The sequence below is a fragment of the Suricata suricatta genome, chromosome 11, assembly GCF_006229205.1.
Source record: "Suricata suricatta isolate VVHF042 chromosome 11, meerkat_22Aug2017_6uvM2_HiC, whole genome shotgun sequence".
Classification (NCBI taxonomy): Eukaryota; Metazoa; Chordata; class Mammalia; order Carnivora; family Herpestidae; genus Suricata; species Suricata suricatta.
In genome coordinates, this window is record NC_043710.1 from 8,559,571 (window position 1) to 8,581,391 (window position 21,821).

The window sequence follows — 21,821 nt, forward strand, 5'->3', positions numbered from 1 at the left end:
GTCCCGATGTTGGGGGGGGTCGGCACGGTGTTCCTGAGCTGGAGGGAAACGCTTCTGGGACCCCGCGCGGCGCGGAGCTGGCAGCTGTGTCACGTCGCCGCCCAGGGGAAGCCCTGGACCCCGGCCCATTCTCACAGTTTACCCTCCGCGCCTTCTACCTCCACGTCGACACTCGGATTGGCCAGGCCTGGGGGGCGGGCCAGTCGAGAGTCCCACTGCGCAGGCGCGAGCCTTTCCGCGCAGCCCAGCAGGCCACACCCCTCTCTTTTCCGGACTCTGCTGCCGCGGGATACCAAACTGTCGTGCGTATGCCTTCTGTGCCGTCTTCGCTTTGCGGCTGCTGTTTCTCCACGGCTCTCCCCCTCCCCTCGCCCCTCTCCCGGACGGCTTACTTTGCGGCAGCGCTGAGAGCCCCACCCCCTTTCTCTGCGGAATCACCATGGCGGCTGGCGTAAGTTTGCCGGCTCTGGCGGTCCGGCTCACCGTATCCGACGCCATCCTCTGCCCGAGTGGGGCCCTTCGGCGTCAGAGGAGTTCTGGAGCCGAGTGGGGAACTGATGGGGGGTCTAGAGATCGTACTGTTGGAGAGCAAGGCTTCCAGGCCCCGGAGGGGAACTGAGGCTGGGGCTCTCGGAGGCCAGAGAGGTGGAAGGGTCTAGGGTAGTGGAGAAAAGAGATGTCGGGTCTTGGTCCTCTGGGGCCTGCGAAAAGGATTCGGGTTCACTGCCGCTTCGAGACGGGATATCTGGGCGGGTTGACAACTTTTGCTACCGTTTTGTGGGGCAACAGGGGGGACTGGGTGAAGACAAGGGTCTTTGTGGGCACGTACAGCTGTCCACGGCTAAGGGTTCGCCATCGGGAGGTTGGAGAAGGAGAGGCAGCTCCGGACGGTGGAGTCAGGCCAGCTGGATCGTGTCGGCCAGGTTAAGAGAAGGAGAAGCTCCTGCCAGGGAACTCACTGCGAGACAGGACCTGGGGGACGGTATGCGCGACAAGAAGGAACGGGCTTTTGGGGAGACTGGTTTCATTTGGAAGGAGAAGGTGCCATTCGGTTTGGAACGGCTATTCTGAAGGGAACGTGGAAATGGTCGGTGTGTGTGAGAAACGGGGATGATGCTTTAAAGGGGTGAGCGGCCCGGGTGCAGTAGGCAGGTCCTCGCCAACCATCAATGAATGAAACCAGGGAGAGGAGGAGTGTGTGTGTGTCGGCAGGTGGAGTCTGCCGGAGCCTGAAGTTCTGGGTTTCGTGAAGATACATTTGAGGGGGTGAGAATGCTTCTAGAGCTGTCCTTAGGGAAGGTCAAGCCTGTCAACAAGCTTTATTTAGCAGGCGGTGTGCAGTTCTGCCCCCGGTATTTCAGAGGACTCTGATTACACTAAACCGATACTAGAGAATTTGGTTCACCAGAGGGGGTAACAGAGGGAGAGTTGAAGGGATTGGGAAAAACTCAGGGAATTTGTCCCTGGAGGTGACATTTAAGACTGGGACTCTTCTACTCGTTAATATTCTCCACCTCCCTGTGCACCCCGCCCCCCTTTCTCCCACAGACCCTGTACACATATCCCGAAAACTGGAGGGCCTTCAAGGCTCTCATTGCTGCTCAGTACAGCGGGGCTCAGGTCCGCGTGCTCTCCGCCCCACCCCACTTCCACTTCGGCCAAACCAACCGCACCCCTGAATTTCTCCGCAAATTTCCTGCCGGCAAGGTGAGTAGGACCGTGGAGAGGGGTCTCTGGTCCTGAGAATCCAAGGAGGCCTGAAGGTGGCCTCCATCTTTAAAAGGGCGCTTTCCGTAGCCCTTCTTTTTACATTTCATTTACTTAAACGTTCTTTTATTTTGAGATAAGTATATGTATGTAGTTAGAAATAAGGCAGAGCCTGTTGTGTGACCTGTTGTAAAATTCACAGGTTTCTTTCTGTGTGGGAGAGAGAATGAGTTTTGATTGTTTTTAGTGCAAATGTATCAGGCATCTGCCGTGAGCCCACCGAAGGGCTCATAGAGATCAGTAAATAACCATGCTGAACGGAGAAGAAATAAATGCAGGTTGGGGAGTATCACCCTGCTTTCAAGAATATGGACAGAGATAGGACCTTTGGTTTCTGGTCTTTTGCCTATTTGATTGAGGGATTTTACATAAACATTTGATAATATCTAAATCTTTTGGGTTTTCCACGTGAGTTCAGATTGTAAGGGATACCAGGTAGTTTTGAGTATTTTGGGTTCTGCAGTTTCATACAGTACCAAGAGCTTGTATCGATGGTTTGCTTACTAAGGGTCAGCAGCCTTATAGAAGAACTTTTATCCAAAACAACTTCAGTTCCTGGGATTGGCCAATGAGAAATTCTCATGTATTTTTTTTTTAATGTTTTTATTTATTTTTGAGAGAGAGCATGAGCAGGGGAGGATCAGAGAGAGAGGGAGATACAGAATCTGAAGCAGGCTCCAGGCTCTGAGCTAGCTATGAACACAGAGCCCGAAGCAGGGCTCGAACCCATGGACCATGAGATCATCTCCTGAGCCGAAGTCGGATGCTCAACTGACTGAGCCACCCAGGCATCCCAAATTCCTGTGTATTTTACGTATTGTTATTTTTTAAATTTGACTTCTCTCTTGACTGTTTTGTCCCAGGTTCCAGCATTTGAGGGGGACGATGGATTCTGTGTGTTCGAGAGCAATGCCATTGCCTACTATGGTAATTTGCGGGGGTGCGGGGATGGGAAGATCGGGAACGAAGGAGGTAGGAGAGGATGAGGCCGAGCTGGAGTGACAGGAGGAATTTGCCTGGACTTGGATTGGTGTTGGCACGACCCCAAAGTTGTGACCTTTGTGCTCTGCCTCTGCAGTGAGCAATGAGGAGCTGCGGGGAAGCACTCCCGAGGCAGCAGCCCAGGTGGTGCAGTGGGTGAGCTTTGCCGATAGTGACATCGTGCCCCCGGCCAGTACCTGGGTGTTCCCCACCTTGGGCATCATGCACCACAACAAGCAGGTAAGCCTTGGAACTTGGGGGGAGCCGGGGGCGGGGCTGGCATCAACTCCTGAATGTTGCAGAGTAAGGAATAAAATAGATGGAGGAAAACAGATGCTAAGAACATCTGGAACACAAAAGCCCTAATCTTTGGGGTGTGTTGGGAGCACTGGTGGGCTGTGGACGGTATCCGGGTTGTGTTGTCACAGACCCAGTGGAGGTGGTGGCTGTCCTGAGTGGTCCAGGGACAGATTTCTGCTGTAGAAAAGCTCTGCCAGATGGCCGGAGGGTGTTTAAACCACGGGGGGGCCCTCTGAGGTTCCTTCTAAAACCCAAAAATACAGGACTGTGGTCAGTATAGTGGGAAATTAAGCCAGACTGCACCGTAAAGAAATTTGACATTGGGAGCTTCAGTGTCTGCTACCTTGGGAATGAGCCAGAACTTAGTAAGGGAAATTGCTGCCTTAGTTCTATTGTTGGGAAGAGTGGGGGAGCAGGGAAAGGGGTGAGTGCCCGCTACTAAGTTTGATCTATTGAAATCAATAGGCCACAGAGAATGCAAAGGAGGAGGTGAGGCGAATTCTGGGGCTCCTGGACGCTCACCTGAAGACCAGGACTTTCCTGGTGGGCGAACGTGTGACGCTGGCTGACATCACAGTTGTCTGCACCCTGTTGTGGCTCTACAAACAGGTGACATTTATAAAGAATCCCGTCCTGGTGGGCAGAGGGTGGGTAGGTAGGTGGGGTTAGAAACGAAGTGATGAGCCCGGTGAGTCATGTCACAGTTAGACTCTAGGAGTCCCAGATTTGAGGACCAGGCCACTTCTCCTCCTGAGAAGTTTGGTAATGTTCTCTTGCCCTGATTTCCCTGGGGCAGCTCAGGTGTCTGGTTTGGTTTCCGAGTGTTTCTTGGGAAAGGCAGCTGTGCCTAGTTGTGAAGACAGGCGGGGCTGGTGCCTTCGTCTGAAGATCTTGTGGAGGCTGAACTAGGTTCGGTTCTTGGCTTTGTTACTTAAAAGTTGTAGGTAGAGGTGAGTGTGAGAGGGATGGAAAAATCATTTAGTCCTTTTTTTCTCTGTAAGCTCTAAAAATCCAGGGTAGGAATAATTACCCTTGAGGTTATTGGGTCAAAGAAGATGCCACGTTGCTGGGTTGCGAGCAGCAGCTCTTGGACTGACGCTGGTCCAGAACGGCAGTGTGGTGATTGTAAAGAGAAAAGGCTTTGTGTGTGCCAGGGGCCTTGCAGGCATCATTGTAGCCGTGCCCCCTCTAGCCTTGCCCTGCTGTACGGTTGAGGGGAAATGGGGGCACCTGGGGGGCTCAGTTAGTTAAGTGGCCAACTTCAACTCAGGTCATGATCTCACGGTTCGTGGGTTCGAGTCCCGCATTGAGCTCTGTGCTGACATCTCAGAGCCTGGAACCTGCTTCAGATTCTGTGTCTCCCTCGCTCTCGGTCCCTCCCCCACTCATGCTCTGTCTCTCAAATAAATAAAAACTATTAACAAAAAAAAGGAGGTGCGCCTGGGTGGCTCAGTCAGTTAAGCGGTTGAGGGGCAATGGGACCTGGCCCAAGGACACATAGTAGCTAATAAACGGCATAGGGTTCAAACCCAAGTACTGCCGGACCAGCACCGCAGAACTGACTGCTATGCTCTGTCTCCGTGCCAGGGTCATTTTCTCTCTGGTCTTAGCAAACTAAAAGATGGCAAATGAGTGTATTTATGAAAGGAAGTTTAAAGGACTGTTTGGTATATTGAAATAATTTTTTGCTTTTGAGTATTTACTTTAGTTACTGAATATTCTTTAGTTTTTGAGGTTTGGTGAAAAAACATGTAGTTAATGGAGATGGTTTTTGTTAACCTTGTTTATGTGGCAAAATGAGTATCGGTAGCTCTGTGTGTCCCCACCTTTTTTAAAAATTTTTATATATTTTTAAATTTTCAATTTTTTAATATTTTTGAAGAGACCGCATGCAAGAGTGGGGGAAGAACAGAGAGAGACAGAGACACAGGATCCGAAGCAGGCTCTGGGCTCGGAGCTGTCAGCACAGAGCCCTATGTGGGGCTCAAACCCATGAACCATGAGATCATGACCTGAGCTGAAGTCAGTTGCTCAACCAAATGAGCCACCCGGGCGCCCCCGCTCCCTTCCTTCCATTTTATTGATACGTGACTTTTAAAACACTGGAATATGTAGGTGTGAATTGGTTTTGTAAAAGGAATAAGGTGCCCAGGGCGCCTAGGTGGCTCAGGCGCTTAAGCGTCCTTACAACTCTTGGTTTCTGCTCAGGTCATGATCTCTTGGTTTGTGAGTTCAAGCCCTGCATCAGGCTCCGCACTGACAGTGCCAAGCCTGCTTGGGATTCTCTTTCCCTCAAAGTAAATAAACTTTTAAAAAAAAGGAGTAAAGTGCCATATAAACGTTTGTACAAAGTAGGTTTGTAGTAAGTGAAGGATGGGATCGAGCACCCGTTAACATTGGACTGAACTGTGACAAAAGAGGAAGGGAAATGGGAAGTTGCCCCTGGGGTAAGATGGGATTCTAGGGAGCTGCCATCTGGGGGTTGAGAGGAAGGTGGAGCTTTGGTCTAGAAAGAAACAAGGGTCTCTGGCTTGGAACTCTTCAGGACCTTTCTGTCTGGGTCCCGGGCAGCAGCTCTTGGACTGATACTGGTCCAGAACAGTAGTGTGGTAATTGTAAAGAAAAAAAGCTTTGTGTGTCCAACTTTGTGTTGTACATGGTGCCAGGGGCCTTGCAGGCATCATCTTGCCCTGCTGTGCGGGGAAGGAAACCTGGGACCTGGCCCAATGGCACGGAGCTAATACACGGCGTAGGATTTGAACCGTAGTACTGCCGAACCAGCACCGTAGAACTGACTGCTGTGTTCCGTCTCCCTGTCGCGGTCACGATTTCTCTCCACTGACTTGGTCTCCACCCTTCTGTTCTGACAGGTCCTGGAGCCTTCTTTCCGCCAGGCCTTCCCCAATACCAACCGCTGGTTTCTCACCTGCATTAACCAGCCCCAGTTCCGAGCTGTCTTGGGGGAGGTGAAACTCTGTGAGAAGATGGCCCAGTTTGATGGTAAGTCGGAGGAGGTGGGGGAGCTGTGTGACCTGGCGCAGGGGCTGGCTTGCTCGGTCTCAATCCCTTGACTTCCCATCAGGCTTTTGGGTTATGTGGACCCACAGAATGTAGAGTATGCTGCACAGTGACTAACATTTCAGGCGGCTTGTTTTATATACAAACATACCCTCACTCGTTGGTAATTAATGTCTAGAAATGATGGTGCATAGTTGTCGCCGAGAGCGTGTTCTTGCTCAGGGACTACAGGGAACTGAGGGCAGGGAAGGGCCCAGACCCCTTCGTAGTCCTGCCCAGCAGTTTTCCTCCGTTACCCTACTCCCTGCCTGGCTTTACAGGCACACGGAAAGAGGCAGGATGTTGAATTCTCTCCCTTCCTTTGTACCAGCTAAAAAGTTTGCAGAGAGCCAGCCTAAAAAGGACACCCCAAGGAAAGAAAAAGGTTCTCGGGAAGAGAAGCAGAAGGCCCAAGCTGAGCGGAAAGAGGAGAAAAAGGCCGCTGCTCCTGCTCCTGAGGAGGAGATGGATGAGTGTGAGCAGGCGCTCGCTGCGGAGCCCAAGGCCAAGGACCCCTTTGCTCACTTGCCCAAGAGGTAAGGTTACTGGAGGGGCAGGAGCATGGGACCCAGGAAGGCCTGTGTCCTGTGCTGTGTTCCTCTTACGCAGCAAGGGCCCAGAGTCTTAGGTTGTCTGCGCAAAAGTGAGGATGTTTTGTTTGCAAGTAAAGCAACTTCCTGAGTTTATTTCAAGAATTGGGTGAATTTTTTTATGGTTGTTTCTTTTTTTTTTTTTTGAGAGAGAGAATGGGGGAGGGGAGAGGGAGACCCTGAATCTGAAGCAGGCTCCAATCTCTGAGCTGTCGGCACAGTCCGAAGCGGGGCTCGAATTCACAAACTGAGAGATCGTGACCTGAGCCAAAGTCAGACGCTTAACTGACTGAGCCACCCGGGTACCCCAAGAATTAGGTGAATTTTAAAAGTGGGAGGCAGGTTCTAAGAACATTTCTTGTATTTGGGAAGAAGAGAAGAACTCCCTTTCTAGCAAAGAGATTAGACGGGCACAGCATTGGCTGTGGAGGTAAAGTGCTCTTGAGCATGCTCTGTAAGATTTGAGAGCCCTCGGAACGAACATAGAGGGTGCAGAGAGCTGCATGTCTGCCCTGCTGGGCTGGCTTTCCTGAAGCCGTGACACCAGGTCAGTGTCGTCTGATTGTGATTTTTACTGTTGTGAGCAGACAGCATAAAAATTCTCACGGAGACCAAGGAAGGTGACCGTGGCTCCATAGTGCCTGTCTGGGGGGGTTAAACCCCTCAAGGAGAAGGAAATAGATGGGATGGTCGTCACCCCATCCACTTGCAACCTTTTCAGTAAAGGTTGGGGTTCTTGGAAGAGAGAGGAAGGAAATGGTGGGACACTTGGTACTTGCCCACTTCTCTCTACTCCGGTCCTCAGTCACTGCCCGAGGTCCATTCATCAGAATCGCGGGCATTAGAGGGCGCCTGGGTGGCTTAGCTGGCTGAGCATCTGACTCTTGATTTCAGCTCAGGTCATGGTCCCAGGGTCGTGGGATAGAGCCCTGTGTTGGGCTCCTCGCTGAAGCCTGCTTGGGACTCTCTATCTCCCTCTGCTCCCTGCCCTTGTGCACGTGCTCTCACGCTCTCCTTAAAGAAAAAACAAAACAATTGCAAGCATTGTGAGACCGGCCTGTCTGTAGGCACTTCTCATAGTTCTCATTTCTCCCTGCTTTTCTCCTCTGCCTTTGCTGACGCCGTCCAGCTTTTCACTAGTCCTGTTAGCTTTTAAAACAGTTCATCTTCCTTCTTTTGTAATGTTTTTTCTTTTTTTTAAATTCTTTTTTTGTTTTTATGGTTTTTATTTATTTTTGAGAGACAGAGACCGTGCAAGCAGGGGAGGGTCAGAGATAGAGACACAGAATCCGAAGACCGGTTCCAGGCTCTGAGCTGTCAGCACAGAGCCCCACGTGGGGCTTGAACACGAACCGTGAGATCATGACCTGAGCCGAAGCTGGACGCTCAGCCTACTGAGCCACCCACCCAGGGCCCCTTTTTTTTTCTTTTTTCTTTTTAACTTTATTTATTTTGAGAGAGGGAGGGAGCGCTAGCGGGGGAGGGGCAGAGACAGGGGGAGAGAGACTCCATCCCAAGCAGCTCGCGCTGGCAGCGCAGAGCCCAGTGTGGGCCTCAGACCCACAAACTGGGAGATTGTGACCTGAGCCGAAATCAAGAGTCAGACTCTTCACCGACTGGACCACACAGGCACCCTGTGATGGTTTTGCGTGAGCTAAGCCAGCACGAAGGCACACACGGCTGGCTGGGTACGGTAGGAGCATGGAGACTTGTGAGAAATGAGCATCTTCGTGCTGGATCGACACGCTCAGGAGCTGGTGTTTCCTCATGTGGGGGGCACCTTGGAGTGTAGCCCGTAGGCTTAGCAGCTCACAGAAGACCAAGGAAGACTTCAGATGCAGCTGTTCTTTACAGATGTATTTCTTTTTGAACTGAAGTGATTTACCTTGAACTTAGCACAGGGGCAGGTCAAGAGTGACAGGCTTTTTGGTGTGTGTAAATAAGCTGTGATAACCAACCCGAATTACACACACTGTTGTAACACAGACACCGTTGATTATTAGCTAGAGATTCTCGCGTACATTTCTGCGCTGGGCAGAAAACAAATCCCCAATAGACTGGAAATCTTTAGTAAACTTTGCATTTCTTCTGTCCTTTGGCGAATGTTGGTTAATCCCAATTTGTTGTATTGCCGTGAGGCTCTCCTGGGTTACCGAGATGATCTTCCTCTGGATTTGTTTTTTACGTTTGTTTATTTTGAGCGGGAGCGGGGACGTGTGCGCGTGTGTGCGTGCGCGCATGCGAGCACCCAAGCGTGAGCTCGAGCAGGTTAGGGGCAGAGACCAGGGAGAGCGAGAATCCCATGCAGCCCTGTGGAGCCCCAGGGCTCAATCTCCCAAACAGTGAGATCATGACCTGAGCCGAAATCAAGACTTGGATGCTTAACTGACTGAGCCCCCCAGGTGCCCCTGCCCTGGATTTTTGAGGTCACAAAGGTAATGTCTTCAAAGATGAATACTTCTGTTTGTCCAGGGCGAGTTTTAGTCCTTCTGAGGCCTTCCAGTTGAACTTGTTCCAGGAGCTGCTCAGAGCCTGGGGTCATTTTGGGGGAAAGTGGATGCAACGTGGTCACAAATTATAAAGTTCCACAGTTCAGGAGCGTGTAAAGAAAAAAAAAAATCCCAGTCCCTTTTTCGGGTGGTCGAGGTGGAAGGTCCTCAGGGGATGTGTACCAGGGAAGGAACACAGGGCCCAGGGTTAAAGTCCAGCCTCTGCTTTGCTGTAACAAAACCATGCGGACTGTGCCGCTTAACCTTACCTGGAGAGAGCCGGAAAAGGATGGTGTCTAACTCTAGGGTTTGTTTGTACTATTTATGCTAATAAATAATTGAACTAATTAAACATTTAGTAAGGTTTTTTTTTAATGACTTTTTTATTTGTTTCGTGAGAGTGATCCAGTGGGAAGAGGGGCAGAGATAGGGGGAGACAAGCCCAAGCAGACTCTGTGCTGATAGCAAGGATCAAATGCGGGCCTCGAACCCATAAACTGAGATCATGACCCAGTTGAAACCAAGAGTCAGATGCTTAACCAACTGAGCCACCCGGGCGCCCAGCCATTAAAACATTTGTGAAAAGATTCTCAATAAGGTGACATAGTATCACGTGAACAGATTGTAGAAGGCACAGTACTACACACATCATCATTGTAAAGTCACCAGTGGCGAGTGTATAAAAATATTAATTAGTTGTCTTGTTTGCTGGCATTGTGGGTGATTTTCTTCAGCTATGGTTTTCTAACTGCAAAGAAAAGATACAGAAGTGCTGCCGTGAAAGGAGGGGCCTCCCTGTAGCGTGCCAGATCTGAGCCAGAGCGCTTCGAATATAACCTGAACCTAAGGGCTCTTCAGCATCCGGGCTTGTTCCCGGGCAGAGTGACTAAAGGCCACGGGTGTAAGGTCTGGGGTGGAGTCCCTTTGAAGATGTTCACCGCTAACATTGCCCTCCCCTTGTAGTGCCTGTAACCTAAAGAGGCCTGTGGTAGGGTAAGAGACTTGGGTGAGTCAGTTTTGAAGTGTGACTCAATGGGAAAGCACCCCCCCCCCGCCCCCCCACTGCCAGGAAGAAAAGGGAGCGCTCATTCTAGGTCTCCACCAGGGGGCAGCAGTTCGCCGTGCCTCCCTAGGGGCAGGTCTCCTTCCTGCACCTCCCATAGGTTCCCCCCCACACCTCGGTCCTAGCTGTAGGTAGGGAGCAAAGGACACCCTAGACCCTTCTCCGTACCCCCTTAGCTCTCTTCCGTCAGAAGGTTGGACCCATCTGCCAGTCCAGTGACCTCTTCCTTTAGACGATTGCATTTTAAGTGAAAATTGCCTTTACTTTCTTTTAGCCCTATCACCCCCTCAGTAGGACCTCCTCCACATTGACCTTGCTTGTTCCCTCCATTCAGTACCTTTGTGTTGGATGAATTTAAGCGCAAGTACTCCAACGAGGACACCCTCTCAGTGGCGCTGCCGTATTTTTGGGAGCACTTTGATAAGGACGGCTGGTCTCTGTGGTACTCCGAGTACCGATTCCCTGAGGAGCTCACCCAGACCTTCATGAGCTGCAACCTCATCACCGGTGAGGGGGGCGTGGGCCTGAAAGGGGAAAGCTGAGGGCAGGGGCGTGGGCAATGTGGTCTTAAAGGCAGTATGTTCTCTCTCGCCTCTTCAGGAATGTTCCAGCGATTGGACAAGCTGAGGAAGAACGCCTTTGCCAGTGTCATCCTCTTTGGAACCAACAATAGCAGCTCCATTTCTGGAGTATGGGTCTTCCGAGGCCAGGAGCTTGCCTTTCCGGTGAGGAAAGAGGAGTGGGGGGGGGAGTCTGACGTTGGAGGGTGGGGCGAGGGTACGGGAAACACTCTTTGATTCCTGTGCCTGTGGGCATTCAGGAGAGTTCAAGGAATATGTACAGGAAGGAGCTGTCACGGCCACAGGCGTGTTAGGAGCCGATGACATGTGTCTGAGCTGGAAGTAACAGGTGTGGGACAGTATCTGATAACCTGACCGCATGCTTCTCAACCTGGCCTGTTCTCCACAGCTGAGCCCGGACTGGCAGGTGGACTACGAGTCCTATACGTGGCGGAAACTGGATCCTGGCAGTGAGGAGGCCCAGACGCTGGTCCGAGAGTACTTTTCCTGGGAGGGGGCCTTCCAGCATGTGGGCAAAGCCTTCAATCAGGGCAAGATCTTCAAGTGAACATCTCTTGCTGTCGCCTAGCTGCCTGCACCTGCCCTTCAGGGAGAGGGGGGTCATTAAAGGAAACTGAACATTGAACCCTTACCTCTCCTGCCTCTTTGTGAGTGATGGCTTCCTCAGAGGGGACTAGATGTGTCGCAGCAGGTGTTTCATGAGCCTGCAGTACCTCCCTTTGCAGGGGAGAAGTCTTCGGAACACCAGAAAGAGGCCTTTCCTCAGTTTTGACTTTATTCACCCTGCCTCTTCCATGATGGCTGTCTGCTAGCCTAGCTGGGGGAGACGGGGCGCAGTTAGGGTGGGGGGAGCACGTGGAGCTCTGTAGCTACCTTAATGTCTGTATTTTTAAGAGAGAATGAGCGGGGGAGGGGCAGAGAGAGGGGGAGACCCCAAATCTGAAGCAGTCTCCAGCTTCTGTGCTCAGGGCTCGAACTCACAAACCACGAGACCATGACCTGAGCCAAAGTTGGACTCCTAACTGACAGCCGCCTAGGCGCCCCAAGTGGCTACCTATTTCTTAAGGACCAGATTGCAGACCTTCCCCAGGGAAGGAGGGAGAGCCTGCTAGCGGCGCTAAGACCTCCCCTTCAGTAGCACACAGTGTGTGGAGAACTCGCGTCATTTCTCACCGATGCTGTGGAAGGTAGGTAGGTGATGGCATCCGACGGCATAGTTTAAATACTTCAAACGAGCGGGAATACAGGCATTGAGGACTCAGAACTGGCACTGGTCTCTTGTCCCTAACCTGGCTGTGGACCATCTATGGGGTATTCTTTTTTTTTTATTATATTTATTTTTGAGAGAGAGAGAAAGGCTGTGCACTCACAAGTGGGGAAGGGGCAGAGAAAGGGAGACACAAAAAGGTGAAGTGGGCTCTGGGCTGTCAGTACAGTCTGATGTGGGGCTCGAACCCATGAACCATGAGATCATTACCTGAGCCGGAGATTAGCCTTAACCGACTGAGTCCCACAGGCACCCTTGGGGTATTTCTACTAACAAGCAAGTGGGGTTCAGAGATTTAAGTGACCTGCCTGTGATCACACAGTTGCCTGTGGAGACAGGATTTTGAACCCAGTGGGTGTCCCTGCCGCCCGTACTCTTCAGTGCGCCCTGCTGCTTCCTGAGATGTAGAGCAGTCCTAATTCCCATCTGAAAACTCTGCTCAGATCTGTGGTTACTGTCTTACCGCCTTTGAGTTTAATTTTTATTCTACCCTTTGCAGAGATTCTTGGTCCTCTCTCCTGAAGAGCTTTGAAGGTCTCCCTGGCGTGTTAACAGGTGAAGCAGGAAAGCTCAGTTGGATTCACATTTTTGAGGCCCGTGCAGAAACGGTCACCGCTCAACCTTTGGTCTCTAGTTTATTGTTTTATGTACTTTGTTGTTGTTGTTTTTCCCCTCCCACTTTCTTAGTTGAAGCACAAAGAAGGCTTCGGTTGGGAGAGGGAGAAGGGGATCTTTCCAGGTACAGACAGGGTCTGGTAGCTTGGGAAGGGGTAGGGCTATAATCCAGCTGGGTACCTGGACTTCGGGTGAGGGTCCTGGAAAGAATGGGCTGAGAGCAGAGCTGTGGTTTGGAATCCAGCTGGGTGAGGATGGGTTGGTTCTTGCTCAGTTTGCTCGCTGGTGGGTCATCTTGAGCCAGATCCAAACTTGCCACCTGTCTTCCGTGCATTCTCGGGCTGCTCCGTGTTAGGATCTGAAAGTGCTAAGCTGCTGGCTGGGCGGGCCCTGCGCTGGGTGCTGGGGCCCTGCAGAACCTGTCTGGCTCCCTTCGCACCGCACCTCCCTGCTCCCTCACTTGTCAGCTTCCCGGTATCCTAGATCTTCCCCGGAGCTGAATAATTAGAAGCGGCCCAGGAGTGAGGCCTCATTGTGGAAAAGGGTTCTGCGGGATGGGCTAGAGCTGGGGCAGCAGCAGACCTGGCACCCGCGTGGACTGGGCGGGTCTGGCGGACCCAGCCTCTCTCCTACTGCAGGAAGCGTGACTCATCCTCACGTCCTGCCTCCTGTGCCCCAAACTCTGGCGGTTTGGTGCAGAGAAGGGCGGCCAGGTTGTTGGATGAGGCCTGGCCTGAGCTTGGGGGAGGGCCAGTACCCACAAGCGGAGGCGGGGTGGGCAGCCCGAAGGGAGGGTGTCGGGGCCTCCGACTGGTGCTCTCTCTGTTGGCCTCCAAAGCAGGATGGAACTGAAGGGCCTCTTCCCCGCCGCTGCTGGGGTGGGCAGGAAAGAGGTTAACAGCTGGAGTTTCAAGCGGCAGATGTGGGGCAGGGAAAGGGGAGGCCCATCTGGAGTAGGTCGGTCCCCGCCCTGCCCCGGGGAGGCCTGAGTCACTGCACAGCCCCGGGCTTGGGACTCTGGCCCTCCGATCCTGGCCATGCTTGCTGGAGCCTGGCCCCGCCCGGCTCACCCTGGCGGCCTGTGAGCGCCTGCGCCAGGGGGGATGGCTCTGGTTGCCGGGGTCCCTTTTCCTGCCACACCAGGCATGCTTGCGCCACCCGCGCAGCCCCTACAGCTGACATCCCGGCGCCCACCGTGCCGCAGGCATGCTGAGCTCGTGGGCTGGAAGGGGAAGGGGGTGTTGTGAGTGGGTCCGGGCCGAGAGCAGGTCTTGGAGAACTAGGGTAAGATGGACTGAGGACGCTGTTTTATCCACCTACTAGGCAAAAATCTTTGAGCGACGGGAAAGGGAGGTGGAGAAACTAGAGAGGGGTCGTCGGGGCAGGGGGGGCTCGGAGGTGCATTTGACTGCAGATGAAATCTTTTACTTGAGTGCCAGTGTCGCTAACAGACGGTGTCTCATTCGTCCCAGGCGTACAGTGGTTCACTGCTCGAATACGTCATCCCTGGGTGCTCATCAGACCAGGGCGATGCTTAGCCCCCAAACCCAGTTTCACCCACTCTCTCCTCTCCTCTGGTACCCATCTGATTGTTCTCTGTAGTTAAGCTGGCTTCTTGGTTTGTCTCTTTTCTGTTTGCTCGTTAGTTTTGTTTCATAAATGGCACATTGAGTGAAATCATACGCTGTGTGTCTTTGTTTTCCTCCGCTGGGCACGATACTCTTCAGCTCCGTCCCCGATGTCCTTGCTGCTACAGATGAAATCTTGTCGGAGCCAAGTGTGCATGGGAACGCCTGTATATAAACCAGTAGATACTGGTCCTAAGCAGCTATTTATTTTAGCTTTGTTGGCGCTTCTGCTTAAGTCATTTATTAAAAAGTCGAAAGCCTTTAAAGTTCTTCCAAGAAAGACCTAGATTGTCTTTTTTTTTTTTTTTTCTCATGTCCTGTTTGAGCTGGAGCTGGACAGCTGCTCGGCACACTGGGTTGGGCCCATCCCACCAGCTGCCCACATGCCCCAAATGTGCCACTTCCCCTTTTGAAAGGTGGGGGAAGGGTCTAGAATGTTGAAGGGAGAGAATAAAGAGTTTTGGAGGCTCCACCCAGGCATTTCTGAAATTATCACAGGGGTTTTCATGGCAACCAGCACTCTTTGTCCCCAGAACCCAGAACTTTCGCTCCAGACAATCAAAATGGGTTTTCCTGGGTGACGCTGGCTTCCTGGCTCATCCCACCAAGCTCTGCCTACGGTGCAGGGTAACTTGCCCAACTTGCTCTGGCCCTCCGTATGAGTACAATTCTGGGGGTCCTCACCCTCTTCTCTCTGCCTCCCCTAATGCTGTGGGGCTGAAATATCGGCACTCCTGAAAGGTTAGAGAAACTGCCACCTGCCCTTGTCTGTTTGCTCTAATCAGGCTGGCATGGCTCCTGGAGGACGCTGTCGTTTTACTCCAGTGGAATTACTGGGGTGTCCCCGTGCTTCAGCACCCAAGGGATGGGCGGAATGGCGGGCAATGGCGGCTCCCGGACACTAGCACTGAATGTCTCATAAGAGGGGAAACACCGTGGGCAGGTGGGAGCTGCTTATGTGGCCAAAGTGCCCTTGGCGACTCATCTGGATCTCCAGAGGGTCCTAGGCTCTTTTCACTCTTGTGGCCCCCTCCCCTTGGGGAGCCTCCCCCCTGCCCCCTGTTTTACTGATCCCCTCAGGATTCCAAAGAGCCTATTGACCTTACCTTGTTGACACAATGCGCTGGCCGTGTGCGGAACTGGGGCTGGACGGTCAGGGTCTGGGGCTATTTCTGATCGGATCTCCCATGGAATGTGCTTCCCTCTACTTCCAGCTGCCCCCTCCCCTCCGCCAGCAGGAACAGCTGTCATGTGAGGGCCTCTCCCGCTGCCTCAGCCCTTTTGCAATCATCTGGCTGGCTCCACCGGGATGGGGGTGGATAGTGAGGATGGGCAGAGCCAAAGGGTAAATGAGGGGACCTGGCAGGGCAGGGAGGGCTATGGGGTTGAAGGCCGAGGGAAGAGGGGTTGCCAAGCCCAGGTAGGAGGGGTGGAGTAGGCCGGGGAGGCTGTATGATGAGCTCAGGGCACCCATCAAAGATAGTGGGGCCTGCAGTGCAACGGGAAACCTGGTAGGTGTGAGGGAAATGAGTTGGTTATAGCGGACCCTGAGCTGTTGTTCTGGGAGCTCCGCGTTTCCCCTGAGTCACAGGGAAGCCACGGGGTGCTTTCCTGCCAGTCCGCCTCTATGTGGGGCCTGAATCACCCAGTCACCTAAGGTGTTGGCTGCCCTATGGTGGTGGTGCCTGTGCCTCACACCTTCCATTCCTGGTAGGATGGGGGTGGGGGAAGCAAACAGGCCCCTTTCTCCCATCCTCAATGGTTACACTCTATCTCTTTGACTCATACTTCCAGAATGTACCTTATGCAGGATTGCCGGGGAGACCACATCAAGTAGTCCCTTTATTTCACCCAGGAGGAAATGAGCCCCGGAGAGGGGAAGTGACTTATCAAGGGGGCATGCTAGCCTTTCCACTGTTCTTGAAGCCACTCACTGAGTCACTTTGGCTCCTAAGAGCAAGAGGGTGCTTCCCCCAAAGCTGCAGGGCGAGTAGGATGGATGCACCAAGGACACTCGGATTGGGAGGCAGAGAGCAGGTGGTATCCCAGGCTGCCAGCAGCCCTGGCTGGGTGAGAAGAAGCACAGAAGTGGAGCAAGTCCCAGAGCAGGTCAACCCCGGTGCCGGTGCTCCAAGTCCTGGTGCTCCAAGTCCTGGGGCGGGCAGAGGGCACAGGGTGTAGCAGAGGCGGGCCTTCCAGTGACAGGAACCTCAACTATGTGGTGACTCAGGCTCTGGGCAGCCTAGGCCCTTCCTTCACCGCTCAGTCTGATCTGATCTCCTTCGACTGGACTTGGGAAGTGTAAGTAGAAGAGGGAGGGAAACCCGGGCTGGTCTCTCCCCCCTCCCCCAACTGGGGGAAAGGCGGAGGAAGTTGGAAAGGAAGGCGCAAAGGCAGATTCCAAAAAAGGGGAGAGGAGGCTGGGGTTCCCCTCCCTCCCTGCTGCCTGCTCCCTGCTGGGCGGCGGCTGCTCTGCTCACTCCAGCTCCCTCCCTCCTGTTTACTTACCGTCAGCCTGCCCCGTCCCCAGCTCAGTTCTGAGCTCCTCTTTTCTCCCCCCACTTTCCTCTGCAGCCTTATTCAACCGAGCTTTGCTGCTGGTTTCCTTAATCTCGGCTCCACACTTCCTCTGTCTTCTTGCTCTCCACGCATCTGCACACCCACACCTGTCTCTGACGGTGCTTGGAATCAGGCAGTGACAGGTGTGTCTACCTGTCCCGCTCTCCCTGCCCACTTCGTCCCCATTCTCTTGCCTGGACGGTCTTCTTTCCTCCCAGAGTCTGCACTCAGGGCCCTGCCTGTCGTCTCTTGTTCTCTTATCAGCTTTAACTTGAGTTCTGCTTCGGCCTGAAGATTCCACTTAGGACTGAGTGTAATGGGCGGGTTTCCGGTATCCCGGCTCTGAGTGATTCAGAAACTTTTTATTTGAAGTCCGAGGTTTAAATCCAGGCTGGGATTTGAACTGAGCTGGAACACTTGACTTCGTGTTTTGAGCTCGTGTGAGGAGTCTTGGGGTGTGACAGTTGCTGAGGATGTAATGTTTGCATCCCAGAATCCACCCACTACGTCTGCTATTCTCTGGGGAAGACAGATTAGGAGGCAATGAAAAGTGAACAGCGAAGGGCCTGATGTTTGGCAGAGATGCTAAGTTCTGGGCGCGCACGTGTGTGTGTGTGTGTGTGTGTGTGTGTGTGTGTGTCTGGGGTTGGAGGTGGGGTCTGGGAGATCCCAGATGGCTCAAAGAAGGGGTAACAGTCATTTCTCTGCTTCTAAGGCTGACACGCCAAAGGGCCCTCATGGGAGGGGCAGGGAGTCTGCTTTCAAAGTGACTGCAAACAGATTGCACACTTCACTTCCTTTCTGGGATCACGGTTTAAAAGCCATGATTACTTTTTGAGCGGTCGGCGTCTTGTCTCCCCTGTAATACACTGATTTCAGAGAAGGGGACTGTGGCGAGGAGGGAGGGGAAGGGGAATCCCCTGGCCAGGGGCCTGCCCACAGAGCTCCCTTTGTGGTTGCTATGGAAACGGGCATAATAGGAACAAAACAGGCGCGTAGCCTGGCAACCGAGGAGCCCAAGGTTTATCACACACACTGCGTACACATCAGGGAACCCCCCCGGGGGGAGGAAGCAAAACTTCTGGGGAAGCTGGGGTATCCCGGTGATGAAGAGTCCTAGAACTCACCTAGCACTGCCAATGAATCTGCAGGACTGTGGTGTGGGATACCTCTGAGCGGTGAGGGAGTGTCAGCAAGCGGGCCCAAGTCCTCCCTGATCCCCGGGTAGCCCTTATTTTGACAGAGGAATCTGAAACCTTCATGAAGATACGGAGTTTTCTTTGCAAACCTTGGGAGTCCTTATAACTCAAAAAATAGTGTGTGTGGGTGGGTGGGGGGTGAGGTATCCGTGTAAAAGACATGGCAGAAAAGATAATGTCCGATTTTCCCAACGCATAGGACCTGCCAGGAACTCAGAATACATTTCCTTTAGGACTGAGCACCTTGAGGGCAGGGGTTGAATGGGGTCAAGTTCTCCATTCCCTGCCCCCGGCCTAGTGTTGGACACACAATAACTGCGTAGCTGCAGGAGAGGTCTGTGAGCTCCGAAATTGCTCCCTGGAGGCCGACAGTGAAGGGGAGTGTGGGCTTCAGGGAGCTGCTCTGAAAAGAACAAGGGCTGTCAGGGCCAGTTGTGCCTGTAGTGCATTCATTCATTCATTCATTCATTCCACAGTGTTCTTCATTGGTTGCTATATGCTGGCCACTGCTCTAGGCACAGGGCAGAGAGCAAAGAACAAAAAGTTCCCCGCCCTCATGGAGCTTAGATGCCAGTGGGAGTTTTGACTCCCGCTTCTGAGAGCTGTGTGGCTTTAGGTAAACCACTAACCCTCTCAGACCATTCATTCCTCCCAGAGCATGTGAGACTTAAATGACCTAGCAGATGATAGGGCCTGGTGTGGCACTAGGCACCATCACCATTAGAGTAGCTTTGGGGGGGTGGTAAGAGACGATGGGCTACAGCAGTGGGCTGCAGGAGAAAAGGTTGGCAGAAATTTCCAGAGGAGTGTAAGTCTCCAATCACACCATCGAAAATTGCTGAATGTATTCCCTTCCCCTGGGCTGAGGAGGCTGCTTAGGAAAGCCCAGCTTTAGCAGGCAGGATCGTGGCTTTGCACGGGACAGGGGTCTGGGCGACCCCATTCTCTACACTCCTCGCGTGGAGGAGGGCAAGAGCCCTCCCTCCCTTGACACGCCTACCTCTGAATGGACTACGTCGACAGTAAACCCTGCTCTACAGCCACTCAAAACCCAGCCCCTCCTGCCTTCTCTGTTGACCAAGAGGGTGGCCAGAACAAACAATGGAGCAGATAAGTTGGCCTGGAGCTCAGGACATTAGCGCGGGCTCTTTCACTCTGGGGGGGGGGCTGCCCCCCCCAGCCCAGGCCACAGTGAGAGCACCACACCGGCACCCTTCCCCCACGGGTCCTGCCCCAGCCCCTCCCTCCAAACTCCCAAGGCCCTTCTGCAGTTCCCCTGTAGTCTTTGGGGCAAATCATTGGAGCTACCTTTCTGAAAACCTAGGTAAATCCACTCCCATTGAAGTATGTCCTGGGAAAACTTGCACTTTCAAGGAACCGGGTGATTGATTTCATAGAGTCACAGATCCTTTGGTACTTAACGTTAACAGTGGTTACTTTCGGGGAGAGGGCCTGGATAGCGGAGGAGGGAGATGTTTACTTTTTATTGTCCTACCTTTCTGTGTTGTTTACATTCCTCCCCAGATGGAGGCATTGATTTTATTTAAAAAATGTCAACAAGGATTATCTGACTTGGAGCGTTAAGGGCCACCTTATCTGTATTCTTGGCTCATCTCTGAAAAGCCGAATCAAGGTTACTGAAAATGAAATAAAAATTAAAAGCCGTTGATCAAGGAAATAATTAGCTCTTGGTTTTTGTGTTTTACGAGACCGGTGCTCTAACCCCTGAGCTACGGAGCCTGTTTTTGTGTTTTAAAAGCATCCCGAGGTTGAAAAGTTTATTTACATAAATATATATTTATTTAACATAAATAAATATGTATTTGTTAAAAGTTTATATATCTATACATATCTACCTATCTATATCTATCTATCTATCTATATATGGCAGGTTCAGGCACCTGGGTGGCTCAGTGGGTTGAATGTCCAACATCGGCTCAGGTCATGATCTCAGGGTCCGTGAGTTTGACAACCCCATTCTATGGGTTTGCTGTTGTCAGCGCAGAACCCTTTTTAGATCCTCTGCCCCCTCTTTCTGCCCCTCCCCCATTGGCGCTCTCAAGAATAAACATTCAAATAAGGCAGGTTCTAGGGAAGGAACACAGAACAAAATGGAGGACGTGCTTCTTTTGAAAAGCCTGGGTCTACGGTTGTGTTTGTGATGTGTGTGGTAGGACTGCCTCCGCCATGGGTTTGACTCCCTTATTTAGGTGCCTGTGTGTGTGTGTGTGAGAGAGAGAGAGGGAACGAGATTGTGCACATGATCAAGTGAGAGACAGTAGACAGAGACACAGAGACATAGAATGCTAGTGGCCAAGTCTCTGCTTTGTCTGTCTGCATGTCTATGCCTGTCTGAACGTCTCCACATGTGTCTCCACCTTTTCGAGTCCATTGTATGAGTCTGCACAGCTATGGCTCCTTTGCCATGTCTTCCCTCCCCCACGCCTGTACCCTGTGCTGGTAACTGGACCTGGGACACAGCCCCCAGGGCTGGCAGCAGAGTTGGCTGCTGGGTATTTTTAGCCTGTAAACATGTTTGCCATTTCAGAGGACAGGACCGCAGGTCTCAGCCCCAGCCCACTCATGGTCTTGCAGCGAGGAGACAGCTCCCTGACAGCTCCTGGAGACGGGTCTTCTCGGGCCCGCCCCCTCGGCCTGGGGTCTCTCTCCCTTGCTCAGCGTTTGGGAAGGAAGGAAAGCTGCCTTGACGCGGGTAGTGGGTGGCCGTCTAGGAGGGAGGATAAGAGGATTCGTCCAGGGAGAAGTGAATGGGAGTGTGGAAGGGGACTGCGTAGCCAGAAGGTCCTCCTGCACCCCATCATTAAGCGGTTAATAAAATCTTTGGAGTTTAGAAGTGGCTGTGGGAAACGGCAGTAAACCTGGAAACAGCGTCCTTGCAAGTGGGGAGGTGGAGGGGGGACTCGGAGAAGAAATGGTAGGTAAAGGAAAGGCGGGCGTTCGGACTTGCAGGGGGTCGGCAGAAGGAGGTGGGGGGGCAGCCGGCTCTGCTCCTCCAGGGGCTGCGGGCCTGACGACTCCCGTGTCGCTGCAGCGGCCGGAGAAGCACCGCGGTGCGTGGGGCCCCGGTGCCTACACGTGGGCACCCTAACTCCAGGGGTGGGGCCAGCGTCTCCAGACTGGTTTTGGTGGGGGAGGGGCTGGAGGCCCTCAGAAAGACGCGAGGCGAGGCGAGAAATGGGCGCGGCTGCCTGCAGCTCGGGAACCCAGTGAGAAGGCAGAGGCCTGGACTCCGAAGTGGAGGTTCCGGGATTGAGAGAAAACTCAAAAAGGTCCAGGCCAGGCTGGAGGTCGTGGCCAAATCATCCAAGCCCCCCAGGCACTCCCGCAAAATGAGTTTGATTCGCGGTTCCAGCCGAGAGGATGAGCCTTGGGGAGCTTGGAGGAGTTTCTGGCCGAGGAGACCACACACTGCACACGTTGAGGGTAGATCCAGGCGCGGGTCAGGGCCGGGGGCACTGGATGGGGGCGGGGTAAGTCTCCCCTTTGGACAGTGAGGCGCCCCCGCGCCCCCCAGTGGCCCCACCCCCTCACCCCCGCAGCCCCCTCCCGGGTCCTTGTAGGGTCGGCCCCCGCGCGCCAGTCCCAGCCCCACTCCGGCCCCGCCCGGCCCCGCCCTCTCCCCACTGCTCAGGGCAGACCCGCCCGCCGGAGCCGGAGTTACAAGAGCCGCCTCCGCGCGCGGGGGCCCGGCCACTCGGAGCAGC

General features: G+C 53.2%; 2 protein-coding genes and 2 long non-coding RNA genes across 5 annotated transcripts in view; 3 read left to right on the plus strand and 1 right to left on the minus strand.

Moving 5' to 3' along the window:
* The first annotated feature begins 344 nt into the window (after positions 1 to 344).
* On the plus strand, positions 345 to 11,453 carry EEF1G (eukaryotic translation elongation factor 1 gamma). Its single transcript, XM_029956552.1, has 10 exons — positions 345 to 451; positions 1,549 to 1,707; positions 2,631 to 2,694; positions 2,846 to 2,988; positions 3,514 to 3,657; positions 5,919 to 6,048; positions 6,437 to 6,641; positions 10,582 to 10,754; positions 10,848 to 10,972; positions 11,217 to 11,453. Exons 1-10 carry the CDS (start codon positions 440 to 442, stop codon positions 11,373 to 11,375), a joined length of 1,314 nt encoding a protein of 437 aa, XP_029812412.1. The 5' UTR covers positions 345 to 439; the 3' UTR covers positions 11,376 to 11,453.
* A 315-nt stretch (positions 11,454 to 11,768) lies between these two features.
* On the plus strand, positions 11,769 to 12,955 carry LOC115306239. Its single transcript, XR_003915262.1, has 2 exons — positions 11,769 to 12,015; positions 12,595 to 12,955. It is a non-coding gene; the product is annotated as an uncharacterized LOC115306239 (long non-coding RNA).
* Positions 12,715 to 16,077, minus strand: LOC115306237. 2 transcript variants are annotated; one of them, XR_003915260.1, is made up of 3 exons: positions 16,037 to 16,077; positions 15,445 to 15,633; positions 12,715 to 14,503 (listed from the first exon to the last, which is right to left on the minus strand). It is a non-coding gene; the product is annotated as an uncharacterized LOC115306237 (long non-coding RNA). The 2 variants fall into 2 exon arrangements; XR_003915259.1 differs by lacking the exon at positions 16,037 to 16,077 and having other exon boundaries at positions 15,445 to 16,023.
* Positions 16,078 to 16,595: 518 nt separating this feature from the next.
* AHNAK (AHNAK nucleoprotein) overlaps positions 16,596 to 21,821 on the plus strand; it is a 102,389-nt gene continuing 97,163 nt past the window's right edge. Inside the window, exon 1 of the mRNA XM_029956536.1 lies at positions 16,596 to 16,639. The gene's annotated coding sequence lies outside the window, so the exon portion shown is untranslated. The remainder of the gene's footprint in view (positions 16,640 to 21,821) is intronic.

Bases quoted from the DNA above. Each gene is read 5' to 3' on its own strand.
- EEF1G (XM_029956552.1), top strand. The intron at 1,708-2,630 runs GTGAGTAGGACC...GTTTTGTCCCAG, and splicing joins GCAAATTTCCTGCCGGCAAG to GTTCCAGCATTTGAGGGGGA. The intron at 10,973-11,216 runs GTGAGGAAAGAG...TGTTCTCCACAG, and splicing joins GCCAGGAGCTTGCCTTTCCG to CTGAGCCCGGACTGGCAGGT.